Source organism: Salvelinus fontinalis, chromosome 2 (genome assembly GCF_029448725.1).
Source record: "Salvelinus fontinalis isolate EN_2023a chromosome 2, ASM2944872v1, whole genome shotgun sequence".
Classification (NCBI taxonomy): domain Eukaryota; kingdom Metazoa; phylum Chordata; class Actinopteri; order Salmoniformes; family Salmonidae; genus Salvelinus; species Salvelinus fontinalis.
The window spans coordinates 13,010,472-13,030,818 of NC_074666.1; the positions used below are offsets into that span (position 1 = coordinate 13,010,472).

Genomic DNA, 20,347 nt, shown 5'->3' on the forward strand with positions numbered 1-20,347 from the left:
CAGGGAGAGCGCATTAGTTCTAACATAATCATATTTGTGTTAGTGTTGCACCATTGTTCTTTATCATGTACAATTTCAGTAACACGTGTCTTAAAGTGATGGACTGTACCATCCCCACAGCCTCCACAATGGATTAGTCCTCTCATAGGCGTAAATCAGTTGTCTTTTACACCATGAATCATTTTTTTGACTACTGCTCGACTAAAGAAATCTCGATCGACCAAACAATCGACCAGTCAACTAAATTCAGTCAGCGCTTGGAAGGACGCCTGTGTCTTTGTAGTGGCTGGTTGTATTGATACTCCATCCAAAGTGTATTTAATAACGTCACCATGCTCAAAGGGATATTCAATGTCTGCTTTTTTTATTTTCACCCATCTGCCAATATGTGCCCTTCTTTGTGAGGCATTGGAAAACCTCCCTGATCTTTGTGGTTGAATCTGTGTTTGAAATTCACTGCTCTACTGAGGGACCTTACAGATAATTGTATATGTGGGGTACAGAGATGAGGTAGTCATTCAAAAATCACGTTAAACACTATTGCACACACAAGTTGCATGGACAAAGGGGTTTAACACCTTATACTTATTGACTAAAGACATTTCAGATGTTCATTTTAATTAGTTTACATTCCACTAACATTATGGGGCATTCTATGTAGGCCATTTTAAATTCAAGCAGTAACACAACAAAATGTGGAAAAAGTAAAGGGGTGTGAATACTTTCTGAAGACACTGTCATTTTACCATGGTGTTACTAGTGTAATGACAGTAACTGGACAGGTATAGGAGCGACCACGTCTCACCATGGCAGTGGTAACTCCCACTTGTGGAAGGGTGTTTTGTGACATCGTCTTTGTCTCTTTCTTGTCCAGGGGAAACGTAGGGCTGTCTGCAGTGTGTGCCTACGACATGTTGTCAGTAGAAAATGTATTCTCCAATGGGAAGTACATGCAGAAAGCCACAGTGGAACAGTCTCACACCAAGTGGGTGAGGTACAACGGGATCACCCCCACCCCTCGCCCAGGAGCTGTAAGTGTTGCTTGCTGACATCACCTTCTAAACATGTCTACATCTTTTTTTAAATTTTTTGTAGTTATGTTTAATCATATGTTTCCCCACTGTTTTCCATTGACCCCAATTTTGAGTTGGATTGAATTGTCATATTTGGACTGGGTTAGAGCGTTGTATCCTTCAAAGCATTATCCCTCTCACTCCTATCCATCTGTAGTGCATCAACAACCACCACCGTCTCCAGAACATCAGCAGCTCTCTCCACCTGCCTGACAAGACCCTGCAGTTTGTTAAGGACCATCCCTTACTGGAAGACCCCGTCCTTCCTATCGGCAACGGGCCCAAACTCATCACCAAGGACGTCAGCTACACCCAGATCGCTGTGGAGAGGGTGCAGGCGCTGGACAAGAACGTATATGACGTCATATTCACTGGGACCGGTAGGCACGAACGCTTCTCAGGGGAGCTGGCTGAGGCTCAGAGGAAGTGTTGTGTGGGAGTTAGGGTCAATTCCATTTTTAATTCAGTTAAGTAAAATGTTGTTGTGAAAGGTGTTTATTTGATGGGATTATGATCAACTCTCAGCTCCTGATTTAAGAGAAAAGGGACGTCTTTCAGTCCTTGATATGACGTTGACGTTCCCCCCTCTAACCCTTCAGATAAAGGAATCCTGCACAAATCGGTGGTGTATGATGGGCTGGTCCATACAGTGGAAGAGATTCAGCTTCTCCACAAATCTGAGCCAATCAAAACCTTGCTTCTGTCATCACAAGGGGTAAGTCAAAGAGTAATATGGAAGGAGACTCTCACATCTGTGTCTCACTGGAAAGTGAGTTCTCCTCTCCTGTGATAACGCTAAAACACTAAAACGCTAAAACTGAGGAAGACGGCGAAACGTCAGTCAGCAGTTCGCATCGTGTACAATGGATTAAAGGGAGCAAAAATAATCTCTTTCAAGTTCCTTTTCAACGTTTTTCTTGTTAAGCCATTTCCAATAAAACTAAGCTATTGAATACCCAAGACAAGCTAAGCTTTATTTCTCAATTTGAGAAGTCTACCTACCCACTAACTTTGGCTTTCGTTTTTGGATTTCATGTTTATGTAAAACTGTTCAACTCGAGAGTAGAAAAGGGGAAGTTACCGACCAGAGACGACAAGTCTGCGCCGACGTTAAAACCACAACTTCTCTCGGTGAATGAATAATGAGCATTGTTTGCTCTCTACGGGCCAGACTTACACGGCATTTAAGCATTTTTACAGACACTGTAAAAACTGTGCTTCATAGAATGTGTTGACTTTGAAGGTATAAGTCTGTGACGGTCTTGGAATTTGAGGTTACTGTAATTGGCGTGTTTCAGACTCAAAATAAACACGTGGCTTTTCTCTGCAACTTCACTACCATTACACTTCGCTATTATCAGTAGCTTTTCATTCTTATTATTCAAGTTATTACCTATAAATATTAGTCTAGTATACAAACGAAGACATGTAAGATTGGAGAGGAATTCTGAAAGAATACAGATTTAAACCATTCACCATTTTGCCCCCACTTTTCCTAACAATTCACATAACTTCCCCAACGCTGCTTTAAAAAAGATATATTTGTATTTAACCTTTATTTAACTAAGGAAGTCAGGTTAAGAACAAAATATTATTTACAATGACGGCCTACCAAAAGGCTTAAGGCCTCATGCGGAGACGGGGGCCTGGGATTTAAAATATTTTATAAATACAATATAAATATAGGACAAAACACACATCCCAACAAGAGAAACAACACAACACTACATAAAGAGAGACCTAAGACAACAACACAGCATGGCAGCAACACATGACAACAACATGGCAGCAACACATGACAACACAACATGGTAGCAACACAACATGGTAGCAGCACAAAACATGGTACAAACATTATTGGGCACAGACAACAGCACAAAGGTCAAGAAGGTAGAGACAACAATACATCATACAAAGCAGCCACAACTGTCAGTAAGAGTGTCCATGATTGAGTCTTCGAATGCTGCTGCGGTCATCCTCTGTGACAATGTGTTGTTCAAAGTGTCTAGAGAGGACGCAGTGATGAGAGAAATCCTATACTACTGGAGAAACATTATGCTTCTGACAATATTAGGATATGGGCTATGCATTCTATAGGATGAATCATGAAAGGAGCTTGGCTACGTTTTCATTCAGTTGCAACCCGAGGAAACGCAACACTGGCACCTCATCATTCCTCGCACAAATGCTGGCATAGCCTCAAATCCTTTCTGTAGGACATCAAAGAAAATCTACATTATAGGATGATGCTAAATCAATGTAGCCTGTCCTATAAATTGACGATGTGCGTTTTAATGGGGCTATATAGTGATAGGCTATATGAAGATAAAATTGACAACCATTAGAAAATAGAAAACCGTCCAATGATCAGCCGCTGATACACATTTGAAGCAAAGGTTGGTTGTGTTTTTACTTATCTCTTGTTGGTTTAGGGCTTGTAAGTAAGCATTTCACTGTTGTATGTGACAAATACAAATTTGATTTGGTTATGTTGACACATTTTTCATTTGAGCTTTAACTAAATCTGTGCCACCACTCATTGATGAGGGTCAACTCTTGCGGATTTTGTGGTCTCTGTCTTTTAGGGTTGCCAATAGCAACAGTGGTACTGTAGACTGACTTTAGTTTTCCTATAATATATATATAGCCTTCTCTCTTGGCATATCGCTTCCCTTTCTCTATAGCTTTTGAACGATTAGCCTGAAAAATATAAACAAAACAATTTCAAAGATTTTACTGAGTTACAGTTCATGTAAGGAAATCAGTCAATTCAAATAAATTAATTAGGCTCTAATCTATAGATTTTACATGACTGGGAATACAGATATGCATCTCTTAGTCACAGGTACCTTTAAAAAATGGAGGTAGGGGGTGTTGATCAGAAAACCAGTCAGTATCTGGTGTGACCACCATTTGCCTCATGCAGCGTGACACGTCTCCTTCACATAGTTGATCAGGCTGTTGATTGTGGCCTGTGGAATGTTGTCCCGCTCCTCTTCAATGGCTGTGGGAAGTCGCTGGATATTGGTGGGAACTGGAACATGCTGTTGTACAAGTCGATCCAGACCATCCCAAACATGCTCAATGGGTGACATGTCTGGGGTGTATGCAGGCCATGGAAGAACTGTGACATCTTCAGCTTCCAGGAATTGTGTACAAATCCTTGTTCAATATCATGCTGAAGCATGAGGTGATGGCGGCGGATGAATGGCACGACAATGGGCCTCAGGATCTCGTCACGGTATCTCTGTGCATTCAAATTGCCATCGTGTTCATTGTCCTTAGCTTATGCCTGCCCATACCAAAACCCTACCGCCACCATGGGGCACTCTGTTCACAACGTTGACTTCGGCAAACCGCTCGCCCACACGACACCATACACGTGGTCTGAAGTTGAGGACGGTTGGCCGTACTGCCAAATTCTCTAAAACGACATTGGAGTCGGCTTATGGTAGAGAAATTAACATTCCGTTCTCTGGCAACAGCTCTGTTGGACATTCCTGCAGTCAGCATGCCAATTTCACGCTCCCTCAACTTGAGACATCTGTGGCGTTTTGTGACAAAACGGCACATTTTAGATTGGCCTTTTATTGCCCCCAGCACAAGGTGCACCTGTGTAATGATCCTGCTGTTGAATCAGCTTCTTGATATGCCACACCTGTCAGGTGGATGGATTATCTTGGTGAAGGAGAAATGCTTGCCAACGGGGATGTTAACAAATTTGTGCACAAAATTTGAGAGAAATACGATTTTTGTATTTCAGCTCATGATACATGGGACCAACACTTTACATGTTGTGTTTCTATTTTTGTTCAGTGTATATAGTTTAAAACTAATAGGCCTAGGTCTATTCAAGGAGAGAAGCATGGATCGGTCCTCTTGCTTGCTGAATGGCTATAAAATAGGCTACAGTACAGCGTTGGCAATGAACTGGCGTGGGGGTTTGAATGGCGAGAGTGACGTGTAGCCTAGCTCTGGTGTAATGTGTTTACATTGGCTAAATTTATACTTTGCTGCATTGCAAATGTTAAAAAAAACAGACAGAAATGAATTCACACAACGTGAATTGCGCAGCCTGTCAGTGGCAGTGTCCCAGATAACAATTTCAATTGGTCAACAACTTTATTATCGAATTAAGAAAATATGTTTTACGAAAAAATAGAGATTGTTGCAGGACGATATTTTGCAACTGGTGTGAACAGACGTGCTCGTATAGATTATTTTTCTTCCTAATTATTCAATTTGAAAATAACAGACTTGGTGAGAAAGGGCCTTTACTGAAAATGTGTCATTTAAAAATCATGACAGGAGCATTCGATTCGTATTAAAGAGATGGGAGTCCAGACAGGCTACTTTAGGACACTTTCTGAATGGACATAGGCCTATAGAGAGAATCAGCGAACTCACTCACACACACACGTAAAAGCACCCATCAATCAAAGCCACCAGCGTATGTCAGACTCGAGCAAATATCAATTTTTTCATGAAAACGTTTTTAAAAATCTAGGCCTACTTTAGGCTTTCTGAAAGTAGGATATAAGATAATGAATTGACAAGGAAAGTATGAAGGTGAGAGACAGCTATGCAATAGTATGAAGTTGAAATTTAACAATATTAAAATGGAAACAAATAAACGCAACATGTTCATAGCCTATTTATCAGCGTTGATTAGTCTATAAATGGGAAAAAAAGATTTCCTTGTCGAAATATTCCATGCCAGGTTGGAGATGATTGACACATTGTCCATTTGGTGCATTATAGGCATCAGAGCCAGAACAACCATGTTAACTGCTGTTGAATAATTAACGAATAGTCACACTATTAAAAGAAGACCGATTTTTATTTATTTACTAGCAAGCAATGAAAACGTGCCTTGTATAAAAGGAAGTACACATATATATATATTTTTTAAATGTACTGAAGTGCCAAAGCCTATAGGCTAGCGCTTTGACAGCCCCGCGCAACTAGCGCATTAGCTGCTGGAGCTTGAAACGACAATTGGAAAGAGAAGATGTAGATGGACTATGTTAGCAAAACAATCCCTTATAATCATTAGTAAACACTCCCGCTATTTGGTGAAGTTTATCTACATGAAAATACAGTTAATTATTAAATAAGTAGCCCAAAATGAATGTATGCCTATTTTAAATGTATTTGAGTTATTTTATTTTCATGGCGGTTTTCAGCCATAACAGTCAGTTACACGGTATTCGGCTACCATCACAGACCTATGTGTGTGGTTGTGTTCACAGGCGAGGTCCCTGTACGCTGGCTCGGACTCGGGCGTGGTGCAGTCTCCTACTGCGTTCTGTGACAAGTACCCATCCTGTTCAGACTGTATCTTGACCCGGGACCCTTACTGTGCCTGGGACCCAGACTCTTCCACCTGTGTCAACATCTTCCACACCCAGGGCCTCACACACCGGTAACACTCCTTTTATTATGGCATTAGGATTATCAGCACAATGCAAAACCCACGTGTTTTTACTGCCTCAGTGTAACCCAGTTCATCCTGTTTCTCCAACTACAAGCCTGAAAGTGTCGACCCTGATGTACGTCTACCTAATGTCAGTTCTGTTTTGTTTTTCAGAAACTTGATCCAGAGCCTTAATGGGGATGCAGACAAGTGTCCCTCAGGTCTGTACCTCTGCATTTTAACGTGACCAAAGTCTCTGCATACTGACTAGCTATTGGCAGAGAGACGGGCTGCAGTGCTAACACTAAACAAATACGCTAATTTAGGAATGTCTTTATATCGCTTTAGTTCAAGTTTAATTGCTATATAAACATCTTACTTACCAGAGATTTCACATCACACACAGCATTAAAAAAGAGCAAGGAAGTTCAGGAAAGATCTAGTAACACCAGCCCTCTCTTCAGAGAGTAAACTCCTCTCCTCTCCTCACAGTGCCAGGGCTCTCCGTGGAGAACTACCAGCGTGTGACAGTTAAACCAGGGAGTTCAGCTGAGCTGCCATGCCTGGTTCAGTCCAACCTGGCCGTGGTGGTCTGGAAGCAGAACAGCAGCACCATGACCGAGGCCTCCAAGTTCCACCTGATGGGTGAGACAGGTCTGCTCATTTACAGCGTGGCCCCAGAGGACCACGGCCTATACGAGTGCTGGTCACTGGAGTGGGCCCCTGTTGCAGGGAAGAACTTCAGCCGCCTCCTGGCTGGGTATGTCCTAGACGTGGATGTCCCCAGGAGGCCTTCACCGCGAGGCCACCCCCCTCAGACCGCCAGCACCCTCGGCTCCGCTCACCCCCACCACCAGTCCACCGCTGCCACTGAAGGTAATAACGGTAACACCGTGAGACCCCTCCCACTAACTTCAGCCCCTCCCAGCTCCACCGCCCTCACCTCACCACCACCCACTCACAGCGCCTCGTCATCACTAACCATGCGCCCCAGCAGCAGCAGCACCGCCAGGCTCCTTCCCCTCAGCTCCAGCGCTGTCCCGCTCCCAGAGACCCGGGACCCTGCGACAGAGTACCTCCAACACGACAACAGCAGTACTTTCTTCTTCCTCTTCCTCCTGTTCTTCCTCCTCTTCCTGGCTGCCCTGGTCTACAACTGTTACATGCAGTACCTACCAGGGCCGTGTCTTCGTCTTCGTGCGGCTCTGCTGGGAAGCCAGAAGAAGCCCCAGTCCGAGTATTTAGCCTGCGAGGCTGGCCTCATGGAGCCTGTCACAGTAGACAAGCTGGACGTAAAGGATCAGATCCGCCTCACTCAGAATGGGGTACAGCTCCGAGCCCTGAGAGACACCGGCTATGAGACCGAGCCAGAGTGTAGCAACGGCAAGATCCCCTCTCGCAGCTACGGGGGAGAGGACAGTCCTTCTAAAGAGAAGCCCTTTGACGTGGACTGTGACTCACAGCCTATTGAATATGCAGACGCAGATCAAGAAGCATCACCGTACTAAAACATGCACATCTCGGCTTCTCTTTTTACCAGTGCAAGAATATTAAGGCTTGTTATTTATAGGGTTCTTCTCCCTTGCTGGCTCTCTCCACATAGTGGGCCTATACATACAAACCTGTGTGTTATACATAAGCTCAGTGGCCACCTCTCTTTCAGAAGGACAGACTGAGGCAGATTACTTCAGTTATTAGGAGGTCAAGTCACACATCCCGCTTGCCTTCAGAGATTCTCTTACTCACTCTGGCTACCCCAAGATCAATAAAATGTAGGACCTACTAACTAAATATTAAAATCATAGCCTAATCTCTGTGCAAACCTGTAACCATCTCGCTCTGCATTTTTCCAGTAAGAAACGCTGATTTTTATTCCAAATTGGAAACATTGTTTACCAAATTGGTAAGTTAACTTGTTTTCCAAATTGGAGCCTTTTTCGTTATTTTTTTTGTACAATGCGGTGAGCTTCTTCTTTTAACGGTGTTAAAACATAACATGGGAACTTCTTCTTCTAAGGCTGTTAAAACATAACTTGTTTGTTGTATTTTTCTGAATATTCAGTGAATAAGGCTATTTGACATAGTAGGTCAGCTGCTTTCCATCTCAACTCATAGGACGAGCTCCTATAGAACCTCTAGGACGATCTCCTCTAGAACCTATAGTACCATCTAATCTAGAATCTCTAGGAAGATCTCCTCTAGAACCTCTAGGACGATCTGTAAATTCTCAGGGACGGTTTGTTAGTTCGCTCTATGCCTTGTTCTCTGGTGGTTAGAAAAAGCTATGTCGATAAACAGACAACCACTGGTGGCCAGTGACTGACTGATGGAAAAGGTGTGGTGAGATCTATAGATATTTATACAATGGGTGGGTCTAATCCTGGACGCTAACTGATTAAAACCGCATTCCAACCGGTGTCTATTCCACAAGTTACCACCGGCTAAAGCTGTAACGTTGAAAGGCCTATTTACTCTGTTCCATCTGACTGCTCAATCCACTGTTTCATCAGCCCAGACACTATAAAAAGCATCTTGACATTATCTACCATTTCTTTAAGACTAGCAATTGGTTTTCAGTAGTTTGTCTCTCTCTGACATTTGCAACACTGTTTCAGTATTGAAATTCGATCTTCAGCTGTCCCATAGTAATGAATGTGTCGGGATGAGACAGGCAGGCAGCTTTTCTCAGCCAGTCAAAATCATTAATCAGCGTAATTTTTATAGATGTATACAAAGAAATGTAAATAGAAAACAGGTAGAACTAAATGAAGTGCAGCTAGTTTGCAGTCTTTCCAGCTTCAGTTTGAAGTGATTGTGTTAGCTGTGTTGTTGACTAGCTCCGCTGAACAACAGTGTCCTGATGAGAGAGCACATTTTCTATCCCAGATGAAATCGTACCTCATTAGCTCATTGTTATGGATGTATCCGGATGTATCCAAATAAATGTCACTAGAAAACGGCTTAAGCAAATGCAGCTACTTTGTTGTTATTCTGGCTGCACTCTTTGACGTGACTAAGTTAGCTAGCTAGCAAGGCATAAAAACGTTGCCAGCCAGTATGCCAATAGAACATTTAGAACGAACGACTGGGCCGCGTCTCTGGCAACCGAACCAATAGAACAAACGACCAGCCGGCTTGGATAGCAACCCTAGATTTGTGTCGGGACTATATTTTGTGGAAGGATGAAATGGTATGAAGAAATTCATAAAAATTATGTTTTTAATTAAAATATGTAAATCATTATTTGAATGTGTTGGTAACCCGTTGTATAAAAGTGATAATGCCCTCAAGCCGGTGTTTGGAGGCTATATTGGCACGGTTTTCGATTTCGTCTCGGGCCTAACAACACCCGTGCCAATATATCCTCCAAACACCTGCTTGAGGTCATTATTATTTAAATCAAGTCTCATTCCTTACATGTTTGACAAGGACAATTTTAAAGACCGAGGAGGGCCCTGGGTCAGATTACGCCTATGGGGCATCTTCAGCTGTTTTATGAAAGGAGGACGTGGTTTTGGTAATCATCCCCTGTTTTATGAAAAGAGGACTTGGTTTTGGTAATCATCCCCTGTTTTATGAAAAGAGGACTTGGTTTTGGTAATCATCAGATGTTTTATGAAAAGAGGACTTGGTTTTGGTAATCATCCCCTGTTTTATGAAAAGAGGACTTGGTTTTGGTAATCATCAGATGTTTTATGAAAAGAGGACTTGGTTTTGGTAATCATCAGCTGTTTTATGAAAGGAGGACGGGGTTTTGGTAATCATCAGATGTTTTATGAAAGGAGGACTTGGTTTTGGTAATCATCCCGTTTTATGAAAAGAGGACTTGGTTTTGGTAATCATCAGATGTTTTATGAAAGGAGGACGTGGTTTTGGTAATCTTGTTTTTATATGGCGACAGAAGAAAGCAAAGTGCTGAAGTGAGTGAACGTGACTCACTAGATGACGACGACGGGAAATGCTGGACACTCAAACCACTGCTGTCTGAAGAGCACAGACCTCTCCAGAGCTACACGGCTCTATTCTAACTCTGTCTCTCTTCATCTCCTGTGAATCTACAATTCCAATGGTACGAAGACACGTGAACTCTGGGGTCATATTTACTAGACATGACCTTCCTCCATATTAATCTGTGTTGGTTAGTTTTCCCCACTGGTCATGTCAGTATGTACAGTTTGAGTCCAGATTAAGCTTCTCTAATGTTAGATGCTTTGTAAAATGAAAAGGTGAAATATTATAAAGCATTTCTGTTTTCTTTGTCCTTAGAACATTGGCACTGGAAGTAATCAGATGGGTTTTTTTATTGAATGAAGCTTTAAGTTTTACTCTTTAAAGATGATTATTTAGTAATAACTGTTAGATCTGTATTAGTATGTTCTCATTTTATTTTAGCGTAGTAATGTTTTTATTTTATTTTTTATTCTATGGATGTATTGGTTCACAAAGCCTCTTTAATAGTTAGACCTATAGCCTCCCCTCCTGTGTCTGTCTTTCACACATTTCTCTTACTGTGTGGCTGTTGTCCTTAGAGAACTCTCCTTTCTCTCCTTCGGCTCTCCCCACCTCCTCCCTCTCTCCCTCACAGCCGCCTCCTCTGCTGTTCCTCCTCTCTCTCCTGTTGACACTTCCTCATCCCTGTCCACCTCGGGAAGTAGTCCCTCTCTCCCTCCGTCCTCCACCTCCTCTGAGGGGTTAGGGGTGTGCCTGCTGCCCCCATCCCTCCAAGACCAGGCTTGGGGGGTTCAGGCTCAGGAGGCCTTCCTGCTCTTCTGTCTGGCCTTGGGTGAGTGGTGCCTGTTGTGACCTATGTGTGTCTCTCTCTCTCTCTCTCACACTCCACACCTTGCATGTGGCCTTCTCCCTTCAGACACACATCAACCAACCCCCTACATACCTACCTACCTTTCTACCCTAACCTGGGATGTGTTCACATCCTCAAAACAAGTGTGTTCCTTAAGCCATGTGTTATTCTGACCCCTTTTAAATCCGATAGATGACGGTACAATAATGTGATGAAAAGTTAGATGTTTTTGTGTTGATAAGGTACAGTAGATCAGCTCACTGAAATATGTATTTGATTGATCAAGTTGTCTCAAAGGTTTTAGTTCCATTTAAAAAAAAATATAAACTTGCACCATTTTGTATATTGTGTTATTGGGAAATCTGAGACTGATATTTAATTTGAAACGAGGCGAGAGAGGTCTTTATAAGAACAAAATACTGTTTTTGGTACTTTTTAAGCTCTGTGTCAATTACTGAGTTTCAATACTATCTAATACTAGAACTTGTGCCTGTACAGTGTATATATGGAATATACTTTTTGAAGATGTTCATATATCCATAGACATTCTGGGGTTACTGTTCGTAGGGAGGTTTTAAAACATCTTGATTTCAAATGTTTTGAACGTTTAGCCTACTGGTTTAACTGTCATAATGCTAACGTGCAAACCAAGCTAACTAGGTTACTTTTATACACACAAACAGGAAATGTAAGAAGACAAGCTTCTGATTTTATTAAAGTTTTAGTCTTTATGACCTTTTTGAAAGATTAAAATTGCATACATTGAAAAACTAATTGACTGAATGTGATCTTTTGAAACTAATGAAAAGGCCATCGGAGAACATTGCACAACAGTCATTCACCTCACCACAAATGAAGTTTTCCCTCAATCACGATTGAAAGTTTAAAATATGCTGACGCACAACAGGAGTATATCTATTTGGACTCAAATCTGCACACTTGATCCTAGGCAGTATTTAGAATTCAGTGGTTCATACTAATATATGCTACCATATTAGAATCTGAAAACTGTGCAAATTATGTGCAGGATTGATAAGTCCTTTCTGTGCTGAGGATCTGTTGGAATCAGATCTGTCAGGTATTTCTATGATCGCGAACCAAGGAGTTTGTTTGGGGTGAGAGCTTAGAATTGATGTGCCTCGACAGCAATTTTAATGTGCCAAAGCATACCTGGTTTACGGAAATAAAACTTTGAGTAAAGCAGAATTTAATTGATCTGCTTTCTCTCAGTTTGGGCTGAAACACTGTGAATGAGAATAGTATGTCAGTACTATAGCATTGCTCTATATTAAGTGGCTAAGGAGCTTAGCTGGAGAAACGGGGCTGGTTTCCTGGACAGAGATGAAGCCCTGGACTAAAAAGCATGTTCACAATAGAGACTCTCCATCCAAAGTCCATATGAAGTCCCATTATGTCCTTCAGGTCCCAGTGATCTCCAAATTCACTGGCAGGTGAACGGGGCCCACCTGGAGACGCCCATCACAGAGTACCGCCACCCCTTGGTCCGGGGGGACCCGCATGGAGAGGTGCTGGTGAGCAGCTGGGTGAGAGAGAGGGCCCTGGTCAAGGACTCCAGCTACCAATGTGTCGCTGCGTCCAAAGCAGGAAATGACACGTCTAAAGTGGACCTCAACATCCTCAGTAGAGGTAGTGATCATAGATGGCTGGGAAAGCTACATCTTTATATTGCTCCCCTCTCTCCCCATAAGCTCCTGCCTGCATGTTGGACGAATCCTATGAATGAGTCCTTGTCAAATGATGCAGTAGGTTTTAGAAAATCAATGCCAACTCAAATCTTATTAACAAGGACAGGGGTGTAATCATTAGCTAAACGTTGCATTTTGCAACAACAAAAAATTGAGGTAGGTCCCTCCCCCGTTTTCGTTCCATTTGCTTCTGTTTAAGAAATGTTTTGCAACAGAATCTGCGTAATGAATTCGCCCCCAGGCAAACACTCTTACATTACCAGGGTTGTGTTCAATAGGGCACACAACGGAAAATGGTTTGCAAGTCCAGGTGTTAATTATTTTACTTTTTCAGTACGTTTTCTTCCGTTTGGTGCCTATGAGCATGAGGACCCAGTTCTCTTGATTCAACTGATATTACAGTAGTCAATTGTCAAATACAGTAAGTTTTCAACTGATATTACAGTATTGCCTACTGTAATATCAGTTGAATCAAGAGAACTGGGTCATCATGCTCATTAGGCACCAAACGGAAGAAAACGTACTGAAACAGTGACAGTGTCAAATACGGTAACTTTTGTTTCTGATGAACAGATGAAGACAGTATTCCATCCAGAGATATGAGCCAATGGAGGAGTGCCCTCTCAGAACACGAAAAACTGCTAAAGAGGTGGAAAAGAGCATGGGTAGGTTTATATTCACTAAGCACCAAATCATTGGGAAAGTAGTGAACTTAGATTGGGGGGTTTTGTGTGTGTCAGAAACTGCAGTGCAATTAGAAATAGGAGTAACTTTTTTTCAATAATGTTGAAAATACATTTGATAAAAGGTTCATAACGCTGCCTGAGCGTGTGCATGGAAGATTACATAACGCACATCATTTAGAAGCCACCCTGAACTCACGCATGCTTTTTAACCTTGCGTGCCAAATTTTGATGGCTCTGCATGTCTGTTTAGGGCCGGGGCCGAGGGGGAAGTGGTTTGATGTGCTCTCCTTATCTAATATCTTAGAGCACTGCAGAGGTGATGAATTCCAGTGACTCAAGAAGTGAATGCCCCATACTTCTACACGGTTCAAAAATAGTTAACTATTTAAAACGGCACAAAAATGTGGTTGTTTCCTGGTTCAACCTTGTACGTGTCTCGGGCAAGGATCATCAAATAGATTCAGCTGCGGGACAATTTTTTTATTGAGTGGATGGTCAGGGGGTCAGAACATAATTACAGATCATTTGTAGACTGAAAAATGGATCTCAAGAAGCCCAAACCGATATATTTGTCTAAAACAATCATTACAATGTAAATGTACTTTTATTCTGGCTGGCTGCATATTTCAAGACATGGCATATGAGGGTGCAGTGAGATACTCGACTGGTTGGATGATACCTTTCTCGTCAATCATCTTCAAAAAGTGTATACTTAACTGGAAATCAACCAATCCTCCATCGTTGGCACAATGGAAAGGTCAAATGCTTTATCTAGATGTTGAAAGTGCGTGGGCGAAGCCAGTTTGAGGCCATGTGGCGGAGAGCGATTGCGGGCGCTGGAGGGGGGGGGGGGGGGCGGGCGGGCGGGCGGGAATGTGGGTCTGGGCAGGTGTGAGGTCATTTATATGTGTATGTTTTGAATTGTTTGCAAAAAATAAAATAAATCTTACAAAAAATACCCCCCAAAATAAAATTTCAAACCTACATTTGTATACGATCACTGAAAACACCAGCAAATTGATTGCACCAGCTCCAAGTGATTTTAATTTTGGAAATCTGTTGCAAGGTATTCCCACTCATACGTGATCGTATACAAACGTAGGTTTGAAATTATGGTATTTTTGGGGATATTTTTTTTGTAAGATTTCTACTACAGTAAACACTTCTACTACAGTAAACACTTCTACTACAGTAAACACTTCTACTACAGTAGTCAAAGAAGGAGTTGGGGAACCTTGGTCTAAGGGTTGTGTTCAAAACAATGATTACATTACTACCTGGCTAGGGTTTACTGTCCGGGAGTAACACCTAAGTCTAAAACATTTTGAAGTGCTGTTTGTCTTTCATAATAACTTACCTAAACGCGGGATTGATGACATTTTAAACACTTTATTTTACAGTGTCCGATTCCTCCACCTGTTGTAGCTTCCTAGGGGCAGAAGGTAATGAGTGTAAGCTATTACCGATCTGCATTCTCTACAGTATGTATCTCTCCTCCTATAGGAAAGCTGTGAGGGTCAAGGTGCTCTCTGAGGTCACCTGAGCTCCACTGTTATTGGCTCCTAAGACAGGCTTCAGCCCAGGTGACCCTACCTGACCTTGGTCCAAAAATGCCACATCATGACGTGACATCATGACGTGACGTGGCACTATTCTCGCCGTTCGACGCCTGAAGCAAGGCTTCAACCTCCGGCTTCAGTTCTGCAGTGTTCACCTGTTGTGGTGCATCAAAGATATTCTATAATGTTACAGGCCCTTCATACAGGCTTTAGCATAGGCCTTAGTCTCCCCCTTACTGACTGACTGAATGGGGACTGGGCAGATCAGTTGACTTCGCTCTTGGAAGGGTCTACTCTGCATTCCCAGTGAAAGCAGAAGAATCTCTGTGACTGAGTGGCGGCATGCAGTGTCAGATATCTCCACAGTGTCAGATATCTCCACAGTGTCAGATCTTCCCTCAGTGATCGACAGTCTACCTTTGAAGTTCGGACTTTCTTTCTCTACTGTGGTAGCAGTGCCCATCTGTCTTTCACAGTGGGCAGCTGTTACAGATGAGAATGAGATGGTTTTTTTATTTTTTAGATTAATATGTTTTAAAGTATGGGAATATAAAGTTTGTTTTGTTTTATTTAGATGACTATATTACCGGTATGTCTAGACTCTAGAATATATCCACATTGATTTCTCAATCAAAATTAGAGTTGATCTCTTTGTTTTGCCATTACAGTACATAATATCATTACCAGTGCTTTGCCAGAGTAACTAGAGATGAGTAAATTGTGTCAGTACAAAGATGTACAGACACAAATGTAACCTCTAAACTCCACTCTCCACTCCATAGTGCCTTTCAATAGGTTCAGATTGCTGAATAAATGCAGTTGTAGCCTATTAATGATTCAGATTCCTGTATTTTTGCCGACACATATGTCTTCTCTGTCATTATGTAGTCAGTTAAACTCTTGTCACTGAAATGTTTAATTCCATTTGTTAATCATATGACAATGTGGGAGAAAGAAATTGTATTAAATGGAACTTGATGGTGGAACTTGATGTTGCCTTATTGTCTATCATACTAACTGTGTTCTTCATGCATTGGCCACATTTGAGGGCAGTGAAGTACAGTTCAGACATTTTGATATTTCAGTGGTTTGAATGCAGATATGTATGTGGTTCATATCAGTGTCAGGTCTTTGTGACATTTAGGCTATAAAGGAGAGAGTCAGTGAAACTAAACAACAGCTGCGCTCAGACATCCATTTCACATCCAAATACTTTCTATCATGATGACATCAAAGCAGCAATACTCCACAGGAACAGATTCTCTGGTTGAATTATTAAGTAGCACCTACTGGTAGGCTAGGCCCCCATATACTGGTCTGAGTTAGAGGTCTTTCTCCGCACCCCGGTTTACAGCTTGGCATCTGCAGTGATATGGCAAAGACAATGTAACAGATGCATAGTAACCTAGTGTAATAATAATTAGAAGGCTAGCTACCCGTTAGGTGAGATTATTGATAGCCAGGTGCAGGTCTGTTTCTGCCCTGTAGCCAACTCAGTATCGTCATGCCATTAGGAATTGGCAAGAGAGCAGAAACGGACCTTCACCCTAGTCGTGAACACCTGCTACACTCAAAATATCGATCAGCAGTAACACTTGGCCATCTAGTGGCAGATTACGGGAATATCTAGCCAACCCTACAACCACTCTGATTATGTCAGTGTCGTATTTTGTGTAATGCAAAATTATACTCCGTGGTGGAAAAAGTACCCAATTGTCATACTAGAGTAAACAGTCAAGATAACTTAATAGAAAACTACTGAAGTGAAAGTCACACAGTAAAATACTACTTGAGTAAAAGTATTTGGTTGTAAATATACTTAAGTATCATTTCACATTCCTTATATTAAGAAAAGCAGACCAAACGATTGTATTTGTTAATTTCTGAATTACGGGTAGCCAGGGGCACACTCCCAACATTTACACAATATTTTACCAACGAGTGAGTCCGTCAGATTAGAGGCAGTAGGCATGACCAGGGATGTTCTCTTGAAAGGAGCGTGAATTTGACAATGTTCCTGGCCTGCTAATAAGCGTTTCGAAATGTAACGAGTAATTTTGGGTGTCATAGAAAATGTATAGAGTAAAAAGTACATTATTTTCTTTAGGACTGTAGTGAAGTAAAAGTTGTCAAAAATATAAATAGTAAAGTATAGATACCCAAGAAAACTACTTAAGTAGTATTTTAAAGTATTATTATTATCATTATTTTTGTACTTTTTACCCCTTTTTCTCGACAATTTCTTATACCCAATTGGTAGTTACAAGTCTTGTCCCATCGCTTGACACACTGATTGCTTAACCGTTATTGCTAGGAAGTCGTAAATAAGAATTTGTTCTTAATTGACTTGCCTAGTTAAATAAAGGTTAAAAAAATAATAACCCGGAAGCCAGGCGCACTAATGTTTTAGAGGAAACGCTGTACAGCTAGCCATCTAAGTCAGCTTCCCTGCCCGCCACAAGGAGTCGCTAGAGCGCGATGGGACATGGAAATCCCAGCCGGCCAAACCCGCTGGGTCGCCCGGTCGCGGCCGGTTGCGATGTGTGTCTTTTTGTGTAGGCATACACACCTCAATAATGGACAAGGTACTGTCTGGGAAACTAAGTTGTTTAAACACCTCCAAACAGAAGGGGCGAAATCGTTAAATTATATTGCAATTGGCCTTGACAGGGCATGCACCACCGAAGAAGAACACCCGGAAGTAAAGTATTGTTAAGAAATCTCAGATGGCGCGATTCTTCAAAAACGTCAACAGACTTTGATATATCAAGATTAATCTTCTAAAACGAGTGACAATTGTGTACGAGTGACACAGCGTTACTGGTTATATAAAGTTAACGCTGGCAGATCAGATTTATCGTAACGTTAGCCGGCTGAAGTGGGCTGACAGCTAGAATGGCTAGCCAGCTATGTTAACTTTAGCTAATCTTGATTTCAATCATCTAGCTAGCTACTGTAGTTTGCTTTCCTCCTTTGATTTTTGTTAATTTTGTTTATTTCAGATAGAAAATGCCCTTGTCTACTCAGTCTCAGACTGGAGGTGATAACTACGTCCTTGTAGCTAGTCTGGATAATGTCCGTAATCTGTCCAACATCTTGAAAGCCATCACCTTCAAAGATCATGCCATTTTCAATGCCACACCAAACGGGTTGAAAGTCACTGTGGAGGACTCTAAATGTCTGCAAGCCAATGCCTTCATTCAGGTTAGTGCAGGAATATCAACGTACACAAATTCTGAGTCATTAACCTTTAGATGGGCTGTGTTGTCATGTCTCGTTAATGTTGTCATTCTTTTCCAGGCTGAGATCTTCCAAGAGTTTACCATCAGAGAGGACTCAGTGGGGTTTCAGGTCAACCTGACCGTTCTTCTGGACTGTCTCACCATCTTCGGGGGAAGCACAGTACCAGGTAATGGAGTAGACTGTCTTCTTGATATCCTTTAAGATTTCTCCTGGGTGATTTACAAAACAATCTGATGAAGACTTTGCAGGTCAAAACGCCATTATTTTAACGTTAATAAAATCATCAGCTTTTTATTCTAGGAGAGTCACAGCCACACCTTTCATTAAAAAAATGTGAAACTAAAAACATGATTAAAGCTACTGGGAGTAACTAACATGTCTTGTCTACTTTTTTGTTGTTGAAGGAGTGGCCACTGCCTTGCGGATGTGCTACAACGGTTACGGCTACCCCCTGACCCTGTTCCTAGAGGAGGGTGGTGTGGTGACGGTGTGTAAGATCAACACCCAGGAGCCAGAGGAGCCCATAGACTTTGAGTTCTGCAGCACCAATGTGACTAATAAAGCCATCCTCCAGTCAGAGAGTCTGAAGGAGGCCTTCTCTGAGCTGGACATGACCAGTGAGGTCCTGCAGATCACCATGTCTCCCAGTCAGCCATACTTTAGGTGCAATACTTGTTTTGTTTTCTACTAAACAAATTGTGTTGTGTGTTTTTTTTAAATAAGGAAATCTCAAAATGGCATTGTATTGTAGCGAATTAAGGACTCTTAACTGTAGTCTCTGTCTGCAGCAGTCCGTCCACCAAAAGGCTGGATACTCTTGACAAGTTCGCTGGGTGTTGTACTGAGGTCATTACAGCTACAGGATGATGGTTGCAGAGTATCATCGTGCCAGTGTTAACCTTCTCTTTATCTGTTTTCATGTTTAGGTTGTCTACCTTTGGGAATTCTGGGAATGCCCATTATGATTACCCAAAGGATTCTGACATGATGGAGCTGTTTCAGTGTACAAAGACTCAGACTAACAGGTACATTCATCTTCTATAGACTGTATTATCATCATGTATTTGGATATTCGGGAAGTGTGGCACTCCAGATTCCTGCATTTCCTAGAAATCAAGAAATGTGCACGTGAACATGGAATTCATTTACACAATTATTTATGTTTTTGCTGGTCGGCCACTCTGAGGGTATGGCTTTCACTGGGATAATTATGGTTTTGAAGTACATGCTAACTGGATTGTCACTTTGCTGATGTCCTCTTTGTCAGGTACAAGATGTCTCTACTGAAGCCGTCCACCAAGGCCTTGGCTCTATCCTGTAAGGTCTCGGTGAGGACAGACTGCAGAGGGTTCCTGTCTTTGCAGTACTTGGTCAGGAATGATGATGGACAGATCTGCTTTGTGGAATACTACTGCTGTCCGGATGAGGAAGAGGATTAGGGAGAATAGGAATATTTTTTGTACAAGAATACGAGGCTCAAGTGTTTTAGATGTTATTCTAAAGCAAAACTTGGCTTTTTTCACTTGGCCCTGTTATTTGTATTGTATTCCTTGGCTGTGTTATTTGTATTGTATTCCTTGACTGTGTTATTTGTAAATACTGTTGGCTCTGGTACATGTTCAATTTAAAGTGAAAATGATTCATTGCTAATAGTTTTTCTCAATTAGTTGTTTGGTTTGTTTTCAGTGAATTAATGCTGCTCTCCCATTGTTTGGAAGTTTACAAGGAACTTGAAACAATATTTGTATAATCAAAATATTCCTTCACTTTTGATAAATATTTGAACATATTATTATTGACAATAAATGTAAAACTGGCGCTACCACGTTCGACTAGCAGCATCTTGTCTGTTATCGGAATACA

General features: G+C 41.7%; 2 protein-coding genes across 12 annotated transcripts in view; both read left to right on the forward strand.

Annotated features, from left to right (window-relative positions):
• Positions 1 to 16,227, forward strand: part of sema4d (sema domain, immunoglobulin domain (Ig), transmembrane domain (TM) and short cytoplasmic domain, (semaphorin) 4D) — an 86,662-nt gene extending 70,435 nt beyond the window's left edge. For 6 of the 9 annotated variants that reach the window (XM_055864088.1, XM_055864080.1, XM_055864086.1 and 3 more), the window contains 6 exons: positions 875 to 1,031; positions 1,231 to 1,453; positions 1,673 to 1,788; positions 6,326 to 6,498; positions 6,664 to 6,710; positions 6,982 to 11,168. In XM_055864088.1, the coding sequence (XP_055720063.1) occupies positions 875 to 1,031; positions 1,231 to 1,453; positions 1,673 to 1,788; positions 6,326 to 6,498; positions 6,664 to 6,710; positions 6,982 to 7,997 (1,732 nt within the window). In that variant the 3' untranslated portion in view covers positions 7,998 to 11,168. Of the gene's footprint in view, positions 1 to 874; positions 1,032 to 1,230; positions 1,454 to 1,672; positions 1,789 to 6,325; positions 6,499 to 6,663; positions 6,711 to 6,981; positions 11,273 to 12,712; positions 12,938 to 13,569; positions 14,518 to 15,185 lie in introns of those variants that run through there. The other 3 variants (XM_055864087.1, XM_055864085.1, XM_055864089.1) reach the window with 3 other exon arrangements.
• Positions 16,228 to 17,694: 1,467 nt separating this feature from the next.
• rad1 (RAD1 homolog (S. pombe)) lies at positions 17,695 to 20,309 on the forward strand. Of its 3 annotated transcripts, none has more exons than XM_055864093.1 (6): positions 17,695 to 17,826; positions 18,244 to 18,445; positions 18,542 to 18,650; positions 18,889 to 19,147; positions 19,411 to 19,509; positions 19,752 to 20,309. In XM_055864093.1, the coding sequence occupies exons 2-6, from the start codon at positions 18,251 to 18,253 to the stop codon at positions 19,921 to 19,923; spliced, it is 834 nt and encodes a 277-aa protein (XP_055720068.1). In that variant the 5' UTR covers positions 17,695 to 17,826; positions 18,244 to 18,250; the 3' UTR covers positions 19,924 to 20,309. The 3 variants fall into 3 exon arrangements, with proteins under 3 accessions (XP_055720068.1, XP_055720067.1, XP_055720066.1); XM_055864092.1 differs by lacking the exon at positions 17,695 to 17,826 and adding an exon at positions 17,833 to 18,041; XM_055864091.1 differs by lacking the exon at positions 17,695 to 17,826 and having other exon boundaries at positions 17,833 to 18,445.
• Positions 20,310 to 20,347: the final 38 nt, after the last annotated feature.